At 43.7% G+C, this 18480-nt stretch overlaps 1 protein-coding gene across 1 annotated transcript in view; it reads left to right on the top strand.

The window, feature by feature from the left end:
* The first annotated feature begins 911 nt into the window (after positions 1–911).
* The window catches only part of MREG (melanoregulin), a 63886-nt gene continuing 46317 nt past the window's right edge, over positions 912–18480 (top strand). The window contains exon 1 of the mRNA XM_059927397.1: positions 912–1089. Within this exon, the coding sequence (XP_059783380.1) occupies positions 992–1089 (98 nt within the window). The 5' untranslated portion in view covers positions 912–991. The remainder of the gene's footprint in view (positions 1090–18480) is intronic.

The following is an 18480-nucleotide window of genomic DNA, read 5'->3' as shown; positions in this document are numbered from 1 at the left end:
CTGGTTAAAATAACATAAGGGCATCAACTACATAAATGCAACTACATAAATGCAAAGAACGATAGAGGAAGTTATACATGTAGTGGGTGGAACAGTCTCCGTGGTAAATGGAGTGAAACAAGCCAGGGACAGAAATGTGTGGAGTATGCCACTGTTGGGGTAAAAAGCGAGAGGACTATGGGTGCCTATACTTACAAGTGTGCAGAAGCGTAAGTAAATATACACACACACGCACACATAAATAGCTCTGGAAAGTCGCAAAATACTGATGATGGAGGTTGCCTTTTTTGAGGGAATTATTCAAGGACTAGGAGACTTGAAAACGATTAAAAAAAAATTAATTGTGAATACAGTACTTTAACAAACTCACTTCTGTGATGCGTCAACCCTTATTCTTTCGCTAACTTTTACTCTTTGTGGGACTGACATGTTAAAAATATGCCCTAACCTCCGCTTTGAAGGCAAGGGTGGGGCTGTGAAGGAGGACCTTTTATTTCCTCGGGGAGTGACGCCAATAAAACGTATGAATAGATCCAGCCCAACCTCGTGCTCCGTGACTCGAGGGCTTGCCCCTCCTTCCCCCAGCCCAGTCCCCCACGGTGCCCTCGGATTTTGCCGTCTGGCGGCTGGAGTCCCTGCTTCCTCCTTAGAGGGCAGCAGCGAAGCGTCTCGGGAACGCATGCGCCCCAATTTGCGCCCGGGGAGTTAAAGCGAGAGAAGAAAAGCCCCAACAAAACCCGCGCCCTAAACAAAACCCAAGTGGAGGAAAGCGCGCGGCCCTGCAGCCCCGGCGCCGTGAAGGCGCCTCCCGCCTTGCCCGCGTCCCCGGCCGCAGCGTGATGCGCACGGACCGGCCCGCGACGCCCCGGCCGCCACTGTCCCCGCACCTGGACGCCGGTCCGGTGGCCGCGCCGCAGCCGCGCTCGCTCGCCGCCGCCGCCGCCGCGGCTTCCTCGGAGTTGTCCGGCGCCGGCGGGGCACCTCGCTCTCCATGGGGCCGAGGGCCTGGCTGAGGACCGTGTGCTGCTGCTGCTGCCCGTGCAGGTGCCTGGAGGAGCCCGCCGTGCCCGAGAAGGAGCCCCTGGTCAGGTGGGTGCGCGCCCCGGCCGCGATCTGGGGCTCCCTGGCCGCTGCCGGGCGCCGCGGAGTGCGGATACTCTCGTGCTCGTCAGAGCTGGGGACGTGCGCTTGCTTTAAGGTCACACTGAGGCGCAGACTAAGCCCTTGGGTTCCTTACAGGAGAGCCTGCTCCTTGGGTTTGTTCCTCGGGTAAAATGTTTGCTTGAAAGCACAGATCCTCGGAGGCATCTGGGACCCAAGTGGAAGCCTGTGGAGAACGGCAAGAATTCGGGTGCAGTGCCCCCCGCAGAGAAGTATGGGAGAGAAGTTTGCGTAGGGGCCCGATTAAATACAACTGTGACTGCCTATTTCTGTTTCAGTGAAATGGGCAACTGTGAATTTCTGTTTCACCCAGGAAAAAAGTTGGATACGTTGTCATTCAGTTTTATTACTGAAAGAAGACAATCGCAGTGACTGAGTGCGAGGAAATATTTTTCACATTAAAAAAAAGTACATATTTTTCTCAAGGGACAGCTTATTCACTGGGACGTTGATTCATTACAGATTAAGCTATGAAGTGTGAGGAAATTTAATGCACGTTAGCGATGTGCTAAGTGGCTTTGTGAAGGCACCATCCAACACAGCTTTGTTCAGGGCTGTGATTGTAAGCAATTATTTTATACCTTGACTCTGATGAAATTAAGGTTTCACTAGGGCATGACTTGGAGGTAGATATGATAGAAACAAAATATTTAAAATGAAATTAGGAAATAGTAGATGAGGCAGAACTCCAGGGTTGGGTAAGCAAACGTGGAAGCCAGTGTTTGTTATGAAGTATGCAACTAATATGATAAAGCTTTCACAACTTTTTTTTTTTTTGGCTGTGTTGGGTCTTCAGGGCTTTCTTTAGTTGCCACGAGGCTGCTCTTCGTTGCGGTGCGCAGGCTTCTCATTGCGATGGCTTCTCTTGTTGCAAAGCATGGGCTCCAGGCACGCGGGCTCAGTAGTTGTGGCGCAGGCTCAGTAGTTGTGGCACACGGGCTTAGTTGCTCCGCGGCATGTGCGATCTTCCTGGACCAGGGCTCGAACCCGTGTCCCCTGCATTGGCAGGTGGATTCTTAACCACTGCGCCACCAGGGAAGTCCCTTACAACTTTTTTAAAGCATGATTTACCTTTTCTTACTCTTTCGAGTCCAAACACTTTACCTTGATTTTTGAGATCTTACATAACCCCTCCCCTCCTGTCCACTATTATTTTCTGATACATTACACACTGTACACTCCTTGATTTAATCAGACAGACATCTTTACTGCTCTAGGAACAATCCAACCTTCTTATTCCCTCCCAGCTTGCTTCAAGTAGTGACCTTTATTCTTTCTGCCCCTTCCTAAATGCTAGTTCTCAAGGTCTCCTCAAGCAGTCTTCTTTGATTTTTTTTGCCCTTATTCATCTTTCTGTCCTATAACATAGGGTTTAGAACTTGCCATCTGCCCCTCACTGTTTAGTGAGCACACATGTATGTAAACATGTCCTGTTTGTATTTTATGTATAAAGTCATACACACAATACCCAGTGTTTTTGTTTGCTCTTGCAATGGTGTTCCCACTTAGATTATTAGATTGTTGTGGGCAGGGAGAAACCCAGTAATCTACCGCGAGTCTTAAAAGTAGTGGATAACTATCTGGAATTTCATGCTTGGGTTTTACAGTCAACTTATCAATATTCATAGTAACATGAAATACAGCTCTCAGCTTGGTCTCATTCTCAGAGCCTTGGGTCTTTCCAATACTCTTTCCGGAATTGCTATTTAAAATGATAGTTTTGGTTGTTTTAAAACCTCAACCCTCCCTTGCCTTGGTTTACACTGTAAGTCAGTGAATTTTGCAAGTGATTTTAAGAAGACAGAGTCAGTTGGAGCAGAATAGCTTAGTGCTCATGAATCAGATTGCCTGGGGTTAAGTTCCAACTGGGTGACCTGGCACAAGTTATGAAACTTTCTTTGTGCCTTAATGTCCTCATCTGTAAAATGGGGATGGTAATACCTCAAAGGGATGAAGTGAGAAACAAAATGAGCTAATCCATGTGAAGTGCTCAGTATAGTGCCTGACACATAGTAAACAGTCAATGAATTTTAGTTATTATTAAGTATCATTGCGATTCTTCTGAGCATATGCATATGAGTGGACTGGTCTTTTGTGGTTTAGTGTCATTCTGGCATCATTTCAATATAATATTTGGGAAGAGCAGCCTATTAATGGGTGTGTGGAGTAGTGACTTGTGTGTGTGTGTGTGTGTGTGTGTACCTGCATGTTCTTTCCTGCCCAAGTCATTGGAAGGTCTAGTTTGAAATTTTTTTTAAGTGTGAAGTTCAGTGCTTTTTAATACATTCACAAAGCCGTGCAATCATAACCACTGTCTAACTCAGAACATTTTCATCAGTCCAAAGAGAAGCACTATATCCACTGGCAGTCACTTGCTGCCCTCCCCTCCCTGCCCACTCACCCCCCATCCCCCAACTCCCCGCAGTCAACCACTAATCTACCTTCTGTTTTTAGAGATTTGACTATTCTGGACATTTTGTACAAATGGAATCATTCATTATGTGACCTTTTACATCTGACTTCTTTCACTTAGCATAAGGTTTTCGAGTTTCATCCATGTTGTAGGGTGTATCCGCATTTCATTCTTTTTTTGTCATTGGATAATATTCCATTTTATGGATATATTACATTTTATTTATCAATTGTCCCTCCGTGACTGCATGCTCCCCCCACCCCGTCCCCCGCATAGGTGAGCTCTAAATTGAATCTGTGTTTGGCCTTCTTAACTTTATATAAATGGTGCGTACTGTATGTTTTTTTTTTTTTTTTTTACATACAGTCTGTCATTTAATTGTCACTATGACCAAATGAGAGAGGTGTTATTTATCCCCATTTTATAGATAAGGAACTCAGGGCTTAGAGTTCAGATAATTAATTCAAAGTCACAACTGATAAGTCGGAGAGCCAGAATTTGAATCCATGTCTGTGTGACTTCAGAGTCCATGCCTTGCATTGCAGAAAATTCAGAAAACTACCAGTGTCCAACATTAACTGATAATATTTATATATTAGACACTGGTGGATATCACTAGCCTTAGCTCCTGCCCATTGTGGCCCCTTTCTCCTGCCCTTCTTCCATGTCCTTCGTTAGTATAATTCTTCTACCTGGTTGTAGGAGCAACCTGGCCCTGAGAGCCAAGCCCGGGAGGAGTTCGGAGACCCGAGTCCTCGTCCCACCTATTAACGGACTGTGGGATTTTGGGGAACTCTCTTAACTTCCTTGAACCTTAATTTCTTCTTCTGTCCAATGGAGAGATCCAACTTTAAGATACAGCCTTGAAGGGCCGTTGCAGGCTTGATGCAGACTGTCCTCTTTCTGTGGACCTGTGTCAGCTGAAATTCTATTTGACATGGAATACAGGGGCAGTGAGGCTGTCTGTAGACGTAGGAAGGAGCCTGAAGGCCCAGGACGTGCGAATCATGACTGTTTGTCAAACTCTTTAGCTGCCAAGGTTTGCTTCACCAGCAAATAGGTGAGTAGTCATTTCTAATGCCAGGAAGCTTAGAACAAGTCTGGGCCTGGAGAAATGACCCATGGCCTGACATGGGCTTGACACCAGGCTTCGGCCACAAAGAAAGCCAAAAGTTTCATTCGATCTCACCTTCACCCCAATTTTAGGACTGAGTCATATAATGTTCATCTTGTCCATCATCTATGTAAGGTTTGAGGTTCTGAATGCCATTCTTCCCTGCACTGACTATATTCCTAAAGTAGAGTAAATAGTGATCAAAATGACAACAAAATATCATTATGCTCTGAGGACAGGCTAATAATGCAAATGGATTGTTTTGGAATGCCTAGATTATTGTTTATTTGCCTGTAAAATAGTGAATGACCTTTTGGCTCAAGGTTTCATGTTACTAATTAAAAGAAACATTGGGGTATGTGTTATTAGGTTCTAGGGCTGCTGCAACAAATCACCACAAATTTGGTAGCTTAAAAACAACAGAAGTGTATTCTTTCAGTTCTGAAAGCAAGAAATCTGAAATCAAGGGATTGGCAGGGCCATGTTCCCTCCGAAGACTCTCGGGAGAATCCTTCCTTACTGATTCTAGCTTTGGGTGGCTCCTGGTGTCCTTGGCTTGTGGCAGCACAACTCCAGTCCTTACCTCCGTCGTCCTCCATGTTTCTGTCCTCCTCTTGGTCTCAAATCTCCTTTTCTTTTCTCTTATAAGGATACCAGCCGTTGGATTTAGGGTCCACCCTAAACCCAGGATGATCTCGTATCAAGTTGCTTAACTAACTATTGATACATCTGTAAAGCCTCTATTTCCAAATAAGGTCACATTCATAGGAACTGGGGATTAGGACTGAAAGATGTCTTTTGGGGGGACACTAGTCAACCACTGCAGGGTACTTTTGGGAAAATGTTTGAGCTCAAAGCATTGGTTTTTATTTCACTTTTATAGCAGAGCTTTCTTCCATCAGTGATGAAAGCATTCTCTTGTCTTGTAAAAATCCACACCTAAGCATGAGTTGTGCCCCTTGAATTTATGTGATTCTGGAGGCACAACTGCAGTCACCTTTAAGCAGAGAGACGCCCAAATCCTCTGTCCACTAGAAAGTCTATCACCAGATGCCATCCAATATGGACATCAGAGGCCTGGAGAAGTCTAAAATGAAAAGAAGTGCAGTGTCAATGTCACTCGCTAAAGCATCTTCCACGAGGCTTACTTGGAACTTTTCAGGGAAGTCTAATTCTTACTCTCTGATTTATTGGCTATTAATAACTGATAAGCATCACATGTCCAGTTGTTCAAAAGCAGAAGAAGAAAGGGAAAGAATGAGCAAACCATGGTTGAGTTTTTATTCGTGGCTCTCTCTTCAGCTGCCTAAGTGAACCTAACAATCTTCCAAATCTGTTTTGCTCCCTGCTCCTCTCAATGCCCACCTGCAGCTTCCATTCCTAATAACAGAATTTATGCACACATTTGTGGGCAGTGAACGGAGAACAGATGTCAGTGTTTTATTTTTCTACAGTGCCTGGAATTCCCATTAGGGGAAAAGAAAATAAAACCTCAGTTTACTCTTGATGGTTGTTTTATGCCCATAAAGAGGGGCTGTTCAGAGGAGGAACTGATCGGGGCCTGTGAGTGTCGGCAACAGAATTGAATTTTCCTGATGATAAAGAAATGGTTCAGTCGGGACTTCCCTGGCGGTCCACTGGTTAAGACTCCGCGCTTCCACTGCAGGGGGCGCAGGTTCGATCCCTGGACCCCTGGTCTGGGAACTAAGATCCCACATGCCGTGCGTGCAGCCAAAAAAAAAAAAAGAAATGGTTCCACGTAAGTCATACTGCTCCAGCATGTTGAAGAGGGCGAGAGATTGAAGTTGTGATGTGCGCCTTCCCATCAAGCTCTGCTGATCCTTTTTTTTTTTTAACATCTTTATTGGAGTATAATTGCTTTACATTGTTGTGTTAGTTGCTGCTGTATAACAAAGTGAATCAGCTATTCGTATACATATATCCCCATATCCCCTCCCTCTTGCATCTCCCTCCCACCCTCCCTATCCCACCCCTCTAGGTGGTCACAAAACACCAAGCAGATCTCCTTGTGCTATGCGGCTGCTTCCCACTATCTATTTTACATTGAGTGGTGTGTATAAGTCCATGCCACTCTCTCACCTCGTCCCAGCTTACCCTTCCCCCTCCCTGTGCCCTCAAGTCCATTCTCTATGTCTGCATCTTTATTCCTGTCCTGCCCCTAGGTTCTTCAGAACCTTTTTTTTTTTTTTAAGACTCCATATATATGTGTTAGCATACGGTATTTGTTTTTCTCTTTCTGACTTACTTCCCTCTGTATGACAGACTCTAGGTCCATCCACCTCACTACAAATAACTCAATTTTGTTTCTTTTTATGGCTGAGTAATATTCCATTGTATATATGTGCCACATCACCTTTATCCATTCATCTGTCAGTGGACACTTAGGTTGATTCCATGTCCTGGCTATTGTAAATAGTGCTGCAATGAATATTGTGGTACATGACTCTTTTTGAATTATGGTTTTCTCAGGGTATATGCCCAGTAGTGGGATTGCCGGGTCATATGGTAGTTCTATTTTTAGTTTTTTAAGGAACCTCCATACTGTTCTCCATAGTGGCTGTATCATTTACATTCCTACCAACAGTGCAATGACTTTTCTCCACACCCTTTTCTCCACTCCCTTTTCTCCACACCCTCTCCAGCAATGACTAGATTTTTTGATGATGGCCATTCTGACCGGTGTGAGGTGATACCTCATTGTAGTTTTGATTTGCATTTCTCTGATGATTAGTGATGTTGAGCATCCTTTCATGTGTTTATTGGCAATCTGTTTATCTTCTTTGGAGAAATGTCTGTTTAGGTCTTCTGCCCATTTTTAGATTGGGTTGTTTTTTTGATATTGAGCTGCATGAGCTGCTTGTATATTTTGGAGATTAATCCTTTGTCAGTTGCTTCATTTGCAAATATTTTCTCCCATTCTGAGGGTTGTCTTTTCGTCTTGTTTATGGTCTCCTTTGCTGTGCAAAAGCTTTGAAGTTTCATTAGGTCCCATTTGTTTATTTTTGTTTATATTTCCATTTCTTTAGGAGGTGGGTCAAAAAGGATCTTGCTGTGATTTATGTCATAGAGTGTTCTGCCTATGTTTTCCTCTAAGAGTTTTATAGTGTCTGGCCTTATATCTTTATAATGGATTAAATGGTCTTTAATCCATTTTGAGTTTATTTTTGTGTATGGTGTTAGGGAGTGTTCTAATTTCATTCTTTTACATGTAGCTGTCCAGTTTTCCCAGCACCACTTATCGAAGAGGCTGTCTTTTCTCCACTGTATATGCTTGCCTCCTTTATCAAAGATAATGTGACCATATGTGTGTGTGTTTATCTCTGGGCTTTCTATCCTGTTCCATTCATCTATATTTCTGTTTTTGTGCCAGTACCATACTGTCTTGATTACTGTAGCTTTGTAGTATAGTCTGAAGTCCTGGAGCCTGATTCCTCAGGCTCTGTTTTTCTTTCTCAAGACTGCTTTGGCTATTTGGGGTCTTTTGTGTTTCCATACAAATTGTGAAATTTTTTGTTCTAGTTCTGTGAAAAATGCCATTAGTACTTTGATAGGGATTGCATTGAATCTGTAGATTGCTTTGTGTAGTGTAGTCATTTTCACAATGTTGATTCTTCCTATCCAAGAACATGGTATTTCTCTCCATCTGTTTGTATCATCTTTAATTTCTTTCATCAGTGTCTCATAGTTTTCTGCATACAGGTCTTTTGTCTCCTTAGGTAGGTTTATTCCTAGGTATTTTATTCTTTTTGTTGCAAAAATGGTAAATGGGAGTGTTTCCTTAATTTCTCTTTCAGATTTTTCATCATTAGTGTATAGGAATGCAAGAGATTTCTGTGCATTAATTTTGTATCCTACTACTTTACCAAATTCATTGACTAGCTCTAGTAGTTTTCTGGTAGCATCTTTAGGATTCTTTATGTATAGTATCATGTCATCTGCAAACTATGACAGTTTTACTTTTCCGATTTGGATTCTTTTTCTTTCTTTTTCGTCTCTGATTGCTGTGGCTAAAACTTCCAAAACTATGTTGAATCATAGTGGTGAGAGTGGGCAACCTTTTCTTGTTCTTGATCTTAGTGGAAATGGTTTCAGTTTTTCACCATTGAGAATGATGTTTGCTGTGGGTTTGTCATATATGACCTTTATTATGTTGAGGTAAGCTCCCTCTATGCCTACTTTCTGGAGAGTTTTTATCATAAATGGGTGTTGAATTTTGTCAAAAGCTTTTTCTGCATCTGTTGAGATGATCATATGGTTTTTATCCTTCTATTTGTTAATATGGTGTATCACATTGATTGATTGGCATATACTGAAGAATCCTTGCATTCCTGGGATAAACCCCACTTGATCATGGTGTATGATCCTTCTAATGTGCTGTTGGATTCTGTTTGCTAGTATTTTGTTGAGGATTTTTGCATCTTTGTTTATCAGTGATATTGGTCTGTAGTTTTCTTTTTTTGTGACATCTTTGTCTGGTTTTGGTATCAGGGTGATGGTGGCCTCGTAGAATGAGTTTGGGAGTGTTCCTCCCTCTGCTATATTTTGGAAGAGTTTGAGAAGGATAGGTGTTAGCTCTTCTCTAAATGTTTGATGGAATTTGCCTGTGAAGCCATCTGGTCCTGGGCTTTTGTTTGTTGGAAGATTTTTAAACACAGTTTCAATTTCAGTGCTTGTGGTTGGTCTGTTTGTATCTTCTATTTCTTCCTGGTTCAGTCTTGGAACGTTGTGCTTTTCTAAGAATTTGTCCATTTCTTCTAGGTTGTCCATTTTATTGGCATATAGTTGCTTGTAGTAATCCCTCATGATCCTTTGTATTTCTGCAGTGTCAGTTGTTACTTCTCCTTTTTCATTTCTAATTCTATTGATTTGAGTGTTCTCTCTTTTTTTCTTGATGAGTTTGGCTAATGGTTTATCAATTTTGTTTATCTTCTCAAAGAACCAGCTTTTAGTTTTATTGATCTTTGCTATCATTTCCTTCATTTCTTTTTCATTTATTTCTGATCTTTATGATTTCTTTCCTTCTGCTTACTTTGGGGTTTTTTTTGTTCTTCTTTCTCTAAGTGCTTTAGGTGTAAGGTTAGGTTGTTTATTTGAGATGTTTCTTGTTTCTTGAGGTAGGATTGTGCTGTAAACTTCCCTCGTAGAACTGCTTTTGCTGCATCCCGTAGGTTTTGGATCGTCATGTTTTCATTGTCATTTGTTTCTAGGTATTTTTTGATTTCCTCTTTGATTTCTTCAGTGATCTCTTGGTTATTTAGTAGTGTATTGTTTAGCCTCCATGTGTTTGTAGTTTTTACAGTTTGTTTCCTGTAATTGATATCTAGTCTCATAGCATTGTAGTTGGAAAAGATACTTGATACAATTTCAATTTTCTTAAATTTCCTTATTTATTTTCATTTAGATTGATCCGTCCATTGGTGAAAGTGGGGTGTTAAAGTCCCCTAATATTATTGTGTTACTATCGATTTCCCCTTTTATGGCTGTTAGCCTTTGCCTTATGTATTGAGGTGCTCCTGTGTTGGATACATAAATATTTACAATTGTTATATCTTCCTCTTGCATTGATCCCTTGATCATTATGTAGTGTCCTTCTTTGTCTCTTGTAATAGTCTTTATTTTAAAGTCTATTTGTCTGATATGAGAATTGCTACTTCAGCTTTCTTTTGATTTCCATTTCCATAGAATATCTTTTCCCATCCCCTCACTTTCAGTCTGTATGTGTCCCTAGGTCTGAAGTGGGTCTCTTGTAGACAGCATATATACAGGTCTTGTTTTTGTATCCATTCAGCCAGTCTGTGTCTTTTGGTTGGAGCATTTAATCCATTTACATTTAAGGTAATTATCAATATGTATGTTTCTATTACCATTTTCTTAATTGTTATGGGGTTTTTTTGGTAGGTCTTTTCCTTCTCTTGTGTTTCCTGCCTAGAGCAGTTCCTTTAGCATTTGTTGTAAAGCTGGTTTGGTTATGCTGAATTCTCTTAGCTTTTGCTTGTCTGTAAAGGTTTTAATTTCTACGTCAAATCTGAATGAGATCCTTGCTGGGTAGAGTAATCTTGGTGGTAGGTTTTTACCTTTCATCACTTTAAATAGGTCCTGCCACTCCCTTCTGGCTTGCAGATTTTCTGCTGAAAGATCAGCTCTTAACCTTATGGGGATTCCCTTGTATGTTATTTGTCGCTTTTCCCTTGCTGCTTTTAGTGTTTTTTCTTTGTATTTAATTTTTGATAGTTCGATTAACATGTGTCTTGTCATGTTTCTTCTTGGATTTATCCTGTATGGGACTCTCTGCTCTTCCTGGACTTGATTGACTATTTCCTTTCCCATATTAGGGAAGTTTTCAACTATAATCTCTTCAAATATTTTGTCAGAGCCTTTCTATTTCTCTTCTGCTTCTGGGACCCCTATAATTGGAATGTTGGTGTGTTTAATGTTGTCCCAGAGGTCTCTGAGACTGTCCTCAATTCTTTTCATTTCTTTTTCTTTATTCTGCTCTGCAGTAGTTATTTCCACTATTTTATCTTCCAGGTCACTTATCCGTTTTTCTGCCTCAGTTATTCTGCTATTGATTCCTTCTACAGAATTTTTAATTTCATTTATTATGTTGCTCATCATTGTTTGTTTGCTCTTTAGTTTTTCTAGGTCCTTATTAAATGTTTCTTGTATTTTCTCCATTCTATTTCCAAGATTTGGGATCATCTTTACTATCATTACTCTGAATTCTTTTTCAGGTAGACTGCCTATTTCCTCTTCATTTGTTTGGTCTGGTGGATTTTTACCTTGCTCCTTCATCTGCTGTGTGTTTCTCTGTCTTCTCATTTTGCTTAACTTACTGTGTTTGGGGTCTCCTTTTCACAGGCTGCAGGTTCGTAGTTCCCGTTGTTTTTGGTGTCTGACCCCAGTGGGTAAGGTTGGTTCAGTGGCTTGTGTAGGCTTCCTGGTGGAGGGGGCTGGTGCCTGTGTTCTGGTGGATGAGGCTGGATCTTCTCTTTGTGGTGGGCAGGACCGCGTCCGTTGGTGGTGTGTTTAGGGTGTCTGTGAACTTGGTATGATTTTAGGCAGCCTGTCTGCTAATGGGTGAGGTTGTGTTCCTGTCTTGCTAGTTGTTTGGCATGGGGTGTCCAGCACTGGACCTTGCTGGTCGTTGAGTGGAGCTGGGTCTTAGCGTTGAGATGGAGATTTCTGGGAGAGCTCATGCCGTTTGATATTACGTCAGGCCAGGAGGTCTCTGGTGGTCCAATGTCCTGAACTCAGCTCTCCCACTCAGAGGCTCAGGCCTGACACCCGGCCAGAGCACCGAGACCCTTGTTAGCTGAAATGCCAAACAGAATGTCTTTATGGAAAAGTCTCTGCTGATCCTTTATAGGTTGTCTGTAGCACTTACGCCATACCAGTCATTGTCATAAGTGCTTTATATCTATTAATTAAATCCTCGACATAACCCTATGAGGTATGGTCAGTTCTTGTGAGTCATAGTAGTTACATCCTATGGTCACTGCGAATACTGAAATAAAGAATCATGGCTCCAAGGGGAAAATCCAGGGTTAGGTTCCTGAGAGCCGGTTCATCAACTGGTCAGTATGTAACCTTGTTTTACGTGTGTTTCCACTTAAAGACACTTTATTAAATATATATTGTTGATTCATTAACATTGAACTGACAGCCAATAGCTCTATAATTCATGCCTCAATGAAGCTTATCTAACACATGTTTTTTAGCACTTCAGCACTATGCTTGGGAGCTAAACAGCGAAATCACCAACAAAAAGCACAAAAATGCAAAAAAACGTGGCACTAATAGACCACAAAAAGGACACTTGTTCCCAGTACAAGAGTGGAAACATGAGAACCTGTGCCTCGGATACTGCAAAAGCACCACAAGTATTGATTTGGGGATCACAGATACATTTTAGTGAGTGGGCCAGTTTGCAAATACAGAATCTGGGAATAGTGAGGCTGGATTGTAATTACATCTATAATCCCTACTTGACAGCAGAAGAAACTGAGGCCCAAGAACTTCAATAGCTTGCTCAGGGGCACTCACGGCCGAGCTGGAATTCAAGTCCTATTCTACGTCAGTTCCATAGAAAGAGTAGAGCCCTCCTAGGGTGCAGGGAGGTGTGTATCTAGCTGCTTATGTGGTGTGTTCTAGACACGGTGTTTGAAGTCTGAGACCTGCCCTGAATTGTTATAGCTTGGGGTCCAGAGACACTGGCTTATTTTTCTGTCTTAAGGCTGTGAAGCCAGGGGCCAGTGGGAAAGAAGGGTGGTGGCTTGAACATATTTAAGAGGTGATCACCACCAACTCTAGGACAGTAATCTTTCACATGTCTAGAATCTTTTATTTCACGCTGTGGACTCATATGACCTCCAAGCTGATCAAATTGTCTTCTACCTTTGGAAGGCTTTAAAAAATGTTGGCTAATGTGCTAGTGTCAGTGGGATCTCTCAGACTGGGGCCCAGATGGCCTGACTCTTTTCCCGTAATCTGCTGCTGGGTTACCTGAGCTGATGCAACTCACTCACCCAGGTCTTTCTGCACTGCCCGCAGTTACAAGGCCCGTAGCCCTGGGCCAGGTAGTGACTCTTAGAAAGTGACTGCAGAGGCACCAAGGATTCCTGTTGCAGGAAGGTGCTCCTGGCTGGAAGAATCCACTCCAAGAGTTGTACTTTAACTTTCTTGAAAGACAGCGGAGGGAGGGGGGAGGGTCCTGCATGCTGTTCCCAGAAACTGGGCCTCAGGTCAAGAAGTAGGAGGTACACGCTTTACCAAGAAGTCAGCCACTCAGAATTCATTGGAGGATGACTTTTAAAGATTTACTTCCCAGGCAACCCCCAGCATCCTTCTTCCCTTTTTGTGAGTTCTGTTGTGTTAGTCAGTCTTGGTGACATTGGAAGTTACTGAGAAGATATTTCTTTCTTGTACATATCCTTTGATCTAGGTTTCCTGGAACTTTTTATTCTCTAGATATCTTGAAGTGATCTTGCCACTACACCTTTGTTTAAAAAGCAAATTCTGCTTAAATGTTGGGTAAAATAGCTTGTTATGTTGACAGTGGAAGTCCTTTTCAGTCTGGTTAATACATGTTTGTTTTGTGCCAATAATATGCTGTGCACTCTATTCTTTGGTGTCTTTTTTACGAAATAATTTTGGTGAGACAGTATGTATCTAAAGAACCCCTGTACTCCCTGGAAAGGAATAAGAGTTTACTGAATTGTCTCTCACTTATTTTTTGTCCTTAACTTTTAAAGTTTTGTGTTTGTATATCAGAGACTAAAAACATACAAACATATATACAGTGTAAAGAACAACTATAAAGTGGATATTCCTGTAACCACTGCCCAAGGCAAGAGATAGCTATCAGTGGTCCCACATCTCTCACCCCTTATTGTATCTAGACTTTTGTGATAGTCATCTTGCTTTTCTTTATAGCTTTACCACCTATGTATGCACCTTAAAAATGTTCTTTAGTTTTGCCTGCTTTTAAACTTTACATACATAGGATCAAACTGTGTGTGTTCTCGCCATCCAAGTTGGTGCATGTAGTTCGTGGTTCTCACTGCTTTATAGTATATATTTCCTTTGGTTCACCCAGTCTTCTGTTGGTGGACTTTTGGGTGGTTTCCAGTTTGGGGCTATTATGCATGGTTTCGATTTTAAAGTCAGCACGTAAGGGGAAATTGTTCATCTTTTAGCCATACTGGCCTTCTCCTGGGTCCTTAAATACACCAAGCACGTGCTGTCTCAGAGCCCTCCCTGCCTAGAATGTTCTTTCTCCACTTACCTGTCTGGGAAACTCCCTCACTTGATTCAGGTCTCTGCTCAAAGTCATTTTATCAGAAAATTCTTCCCTGACCATCCTCTTTAAAACAGTACTCTTCGCCCTCGCTCTGTCCCTTAGTCACCGTGTATTCCTTCAGAGCCCTGATCACCACCAGACATAAACATATGTGCTTACTGTCTGCTTCCTCTGGAAGACTCTAAGCCCCACCTTCATGAATTTAAGCAGCTCAAGCATGTTAAGAACTTGTCTGGAGAGTGGATTCCAGCCTCATTTCTACCATTCAGAGCCCTGTGAAGTTGGGAAATTGCAGTTCATTCATTCAGCAAACTGAGCATCTACTAAGCACCAGGTCCTATTCTAAGTACTCTGGATACATCACTGAGCAAAAGAGATACAGATCCTGTCCTCAGGGGGCTTTTATTGTAGTGTGTTTGTGTAGGGGGGGGGGATGGCACAATAAACAGTAAACATAATGAGTAAATTAGAGGATAAATAAGTCCAGTTGTCCCTCAGTATCTGCAGGGGATTCATCCCCCCCACCTCCCCCAACCCAGGGATCCAGAACTCATGGATGTGGAGGTAGAGCAGGGGCAGGGGAGCATGCTTGCTATTTTAAATAGGTTGGTCTGAGTAGGCCTCATCGAGGAGGGGATGTTTAAATGGCGATTTGAAGGAGGGGAGGGAGTGAGGCATATGGATTTGTGGGGGAAAATATTACAGGTAGAAGAAGCAGCCAGTGCAAGGGCCCCGAAATGGCAGCGTGACTGGTGGGTTCAGGGAACCGCGAAGAGGCCAGAGTGGCTGGTGTGTCATGAGGGGATTATAGACCATTGTATGACCTTGGTTTATATTCTAAGTCAAATAGGAGTCACTGGAGGGTTTTGAGGGAGGGGGTGACATGATCTGATTTACATATTAAAAGGATCCCTTTGATTGTGTTAAGAACTGCGAATTGGTGGAGGCAATGGTAGAAAGAGGTAGATCAGTGAAAAAAAATTCCAGGAATTCTTTTGCAAGACAGAGGTGCCTTGGCTTGGGAAGGGGTAGTGGTAGAGGTGGGTATTTGTTTAATGTATTGTTAATAGGATTTTCTGCTGGATTAGATGTTGGGGATGAGAGAACCAAGGATGACTTGAAGGATTTGGGCCTGAGCTATCGGAAGGTTGGATTTCCCATTATCTGGGTGGGGAGGCTGCTGGTGGGGAGGTTTGGAGGGAAGGTCAGGGGCTTGGTCCACCATGTTGAGCTTGAGCTGTCTACTAGCCATCCATATGGAGATGGGAAGAAGGCAGGTAGATGCAGGAGTCTGGGACTTGGGGGCGAGGTCTGAGCTGTGGCTACAGGTATGGGTTTGAGAATCTTCCTCAAGAGGATGGTATTTAAAACCATGAGACGGGTATGACATGACCGGGAGTGAATATAAACAGGGAGGAGACCAAGGGCTGAGTCTATTCTTCCTGAGCCCCAGCGTTTCCTCAGCTGGGAGACATAAAAATCATGTTGCCCCTTCCTACTTCACAGACTTCTTGTCAGGACCATCTTCAAGGCTTTAAAGCACTTAAAGCAATGAATGAAAGGTGTGATCACATGGTGCTCTGTTTCAGCCTTGGGATGAGAAGGCATGAAGGGTGGGAACATGTAAGGGAGCGGGGCCCAGAAAAGTACCCAGAGTTTTTCTTCCTGTACTTTGAGAAGGTTGATATCTCTGGTGTTGAAGGAAGTCATGAGCCTTGGTAGTTAAACAATGAGAAAAGCTCCAGAATCTATGGACCGATGTTTAGACTTGGGGTTAAATAATGTTTAGACATTGAATTAACTTGGTCAGAGTATCTGTCTTGGAAGCAGTGAAGGAAGGAAAGAACAAGGGAGGGAGGGAGGAAGGAAGGGAGGAGAAGAAGGAAGGGAGGAAGGGAGAGAGGGAAGGAGGAAAGGAAGGAGGGAGGAAAGGAGGGAGAGAGAGGAGGCAGAGAATAGAGGAGGGAGGGAGGGAGTAAAAGAAGGAGAGGGTAAAGACCTTCGCTTCTCCTGCTCCTTCACCAGGAAGTCACCACAGAAGGAGGAAGGGAAAAGTCTGGAAGCCAGGGGCAAAGAGGCAGGCCAGTTCCTAGTGGGGAATCAGATAGGAGGCCTTAGGTAGTCAAGGGGGTCGCACTAAACAGCCTTTTGGGGTCTGTTTTTTGAGACCTTTGTTTGCTGTTTACTGGAGATGTTCTCTCTTCACTGTCAGAGCTTCAGTCTTGGACCAGTGAGGGCTGACGCCCAGCCTGTCTGTGGGGAGAGCAGTAAAGTCACCGGAACCACTGGCCTCAGCAGCCGGCCTGTGTGTGCGTGTTTTGTGGGGCTTTCCAGAAGCTTTCACACACGGTCCTTTGCTGGTAGTGAGGACTCACGGGAAACCCTTGTGAGCAGCTGTAATGCTGAGTGGCACTTAGCATGCAATCCCCGGGCACGGAGTCCAGTGTTTCTAAGCCTGGAGTCTCCTTTTAGCCTGAGATGGTATTGAAAGAAAAGATTCCCAAGTGATTTGGTCCAGCGCCCTAGGTGGGATTGGGGGTGGAACCTGAGACTTTGCTCATCCTACCTTTTGGGAGTAAAAGCAGCCTCTGCTTCGCTTGTGTGTAACTTCAGAGCCACTTCTCAAATGCCCGAGGTTAATAAAATATTTATCATCAGCAGATGGTGTCCGGGGGCAAAACGGCCACGCTCACTTTTCTCAGAACCTTTTAGAGGTCATTATATGGGGGAGGGAGGGAAAGTGAAGCTCCGATTCAGTGCCCTCTTCCCCTGCCTCTGTCCTCCCGGGGCTTCTGGCTCAGACCCCAGGGCCTTTGCATGGAGCTCTCTTTACACAGGTCCCACAGTCCTTCACAGTTTCAGGAGCACAGAGGTTCCCAAGCTGCTTCTTTTGTTGTTTACTTTAGGCCTTTCTTTGCTCTGGTCTCTTCATCCTAAAGGTTCAAAATAGAGACACACATGTAGAGAACAAACATATGGACACCAAGGGGGGAAAGCAGGGTGAGGGGGGGCAGTGATGGTGGTGGGATGAATAGGGAGATTGGGATTGACATATATACACCAATATGTATAAAATAGATAACTAGTAAGAACCTGCTGTATAAAATAAATAAATAAAATTAAATTAAAAAAAAAAAGAAAAAAACCCCAGCAAAGTGGATTGCTGCCTTGACTGGATGGTGGGGCAGGACGAAAGGAATGGGGACCAGGGATCCCAGGAGCCAGGCTGGTCTGACAGGTCCTTCCCTCATTCACTTTCACCTTGACCGGTGTTTTGGTGAAATTATTAATGATTTATTTAGCAATGAACCCCACCGTGTCTGTGCCCCCAGAGGAACCTGACTTGTAACTCTTTTTTTCTTTTAAATGGGAATTATTTATTTATTTATTTTTGGCTGTGTTGAGTCTTTGTTTCTGTGCGAGGGCTTTCTCTAGTTGCGGCGAGCGGGGGCCACTCTTCATCGCGGTGCGCGGGCCTCTCACTATGGCGGCCTCTCTCGTTGCGGAGCACAGGCTGCAGACGCGCAGGCTCAGTAGTTGTGGCTCACGGGCCCAGTTGCTCCGCAGCGTGTGGGATCTTCCCAGACCAGGGCTCGAACCCATGTCCCCTGCATTGGCAGGCAGATTCTCAACCACTGCGCCTCCAGGGAAGCCCTGTGACTTGTAACTCTAACGGATGAGAAGAAGGTGGTGGCAGCGAGGTGCAGGTGAGGTAGGCAGCCAAGCGGAGTAGGGGCCGCACTGCAGAGGAGAGCAGCCTAGACCCCGAGCTCGAGAGCATCGCCCTGGGTGAGAGTCATTGCTCACCCAGGGGCAGAAGCCCTTGGTTCTCTTCCCTGTTTTATATCGTCCCCCGGGGGCGGGCGGATTAGCGACTAGGCAGAGTCTGAGGCTCACGGGACGTCAGGGGAGCACTGCTCCTAATTAGGGGGAGGTGGGGAGGCACTACCTGTCTGGAGACATCCACACAGG

Source organism: Balaenoptera ricei, chromosome 7 (genome assembly GCF_028023285.1).
Source record: "Balaenoptera ricei isolate mBalRic1 chromosome 7, mBalRic1.hap2, whole genome shotgun sequence".
In the NCBI taxonomy this organism is placed as follows: Eukaryota; Metazoa; Chordata; class Mammalia; order Artiodactyla; family Balaenopteridae; genus Balaenoptera; species Balaenoptera ricei.
Note: the sequence above shows the minus strand (reverse complement) of the source record. Positions and strands in the feature narration are given on the sequence as shown.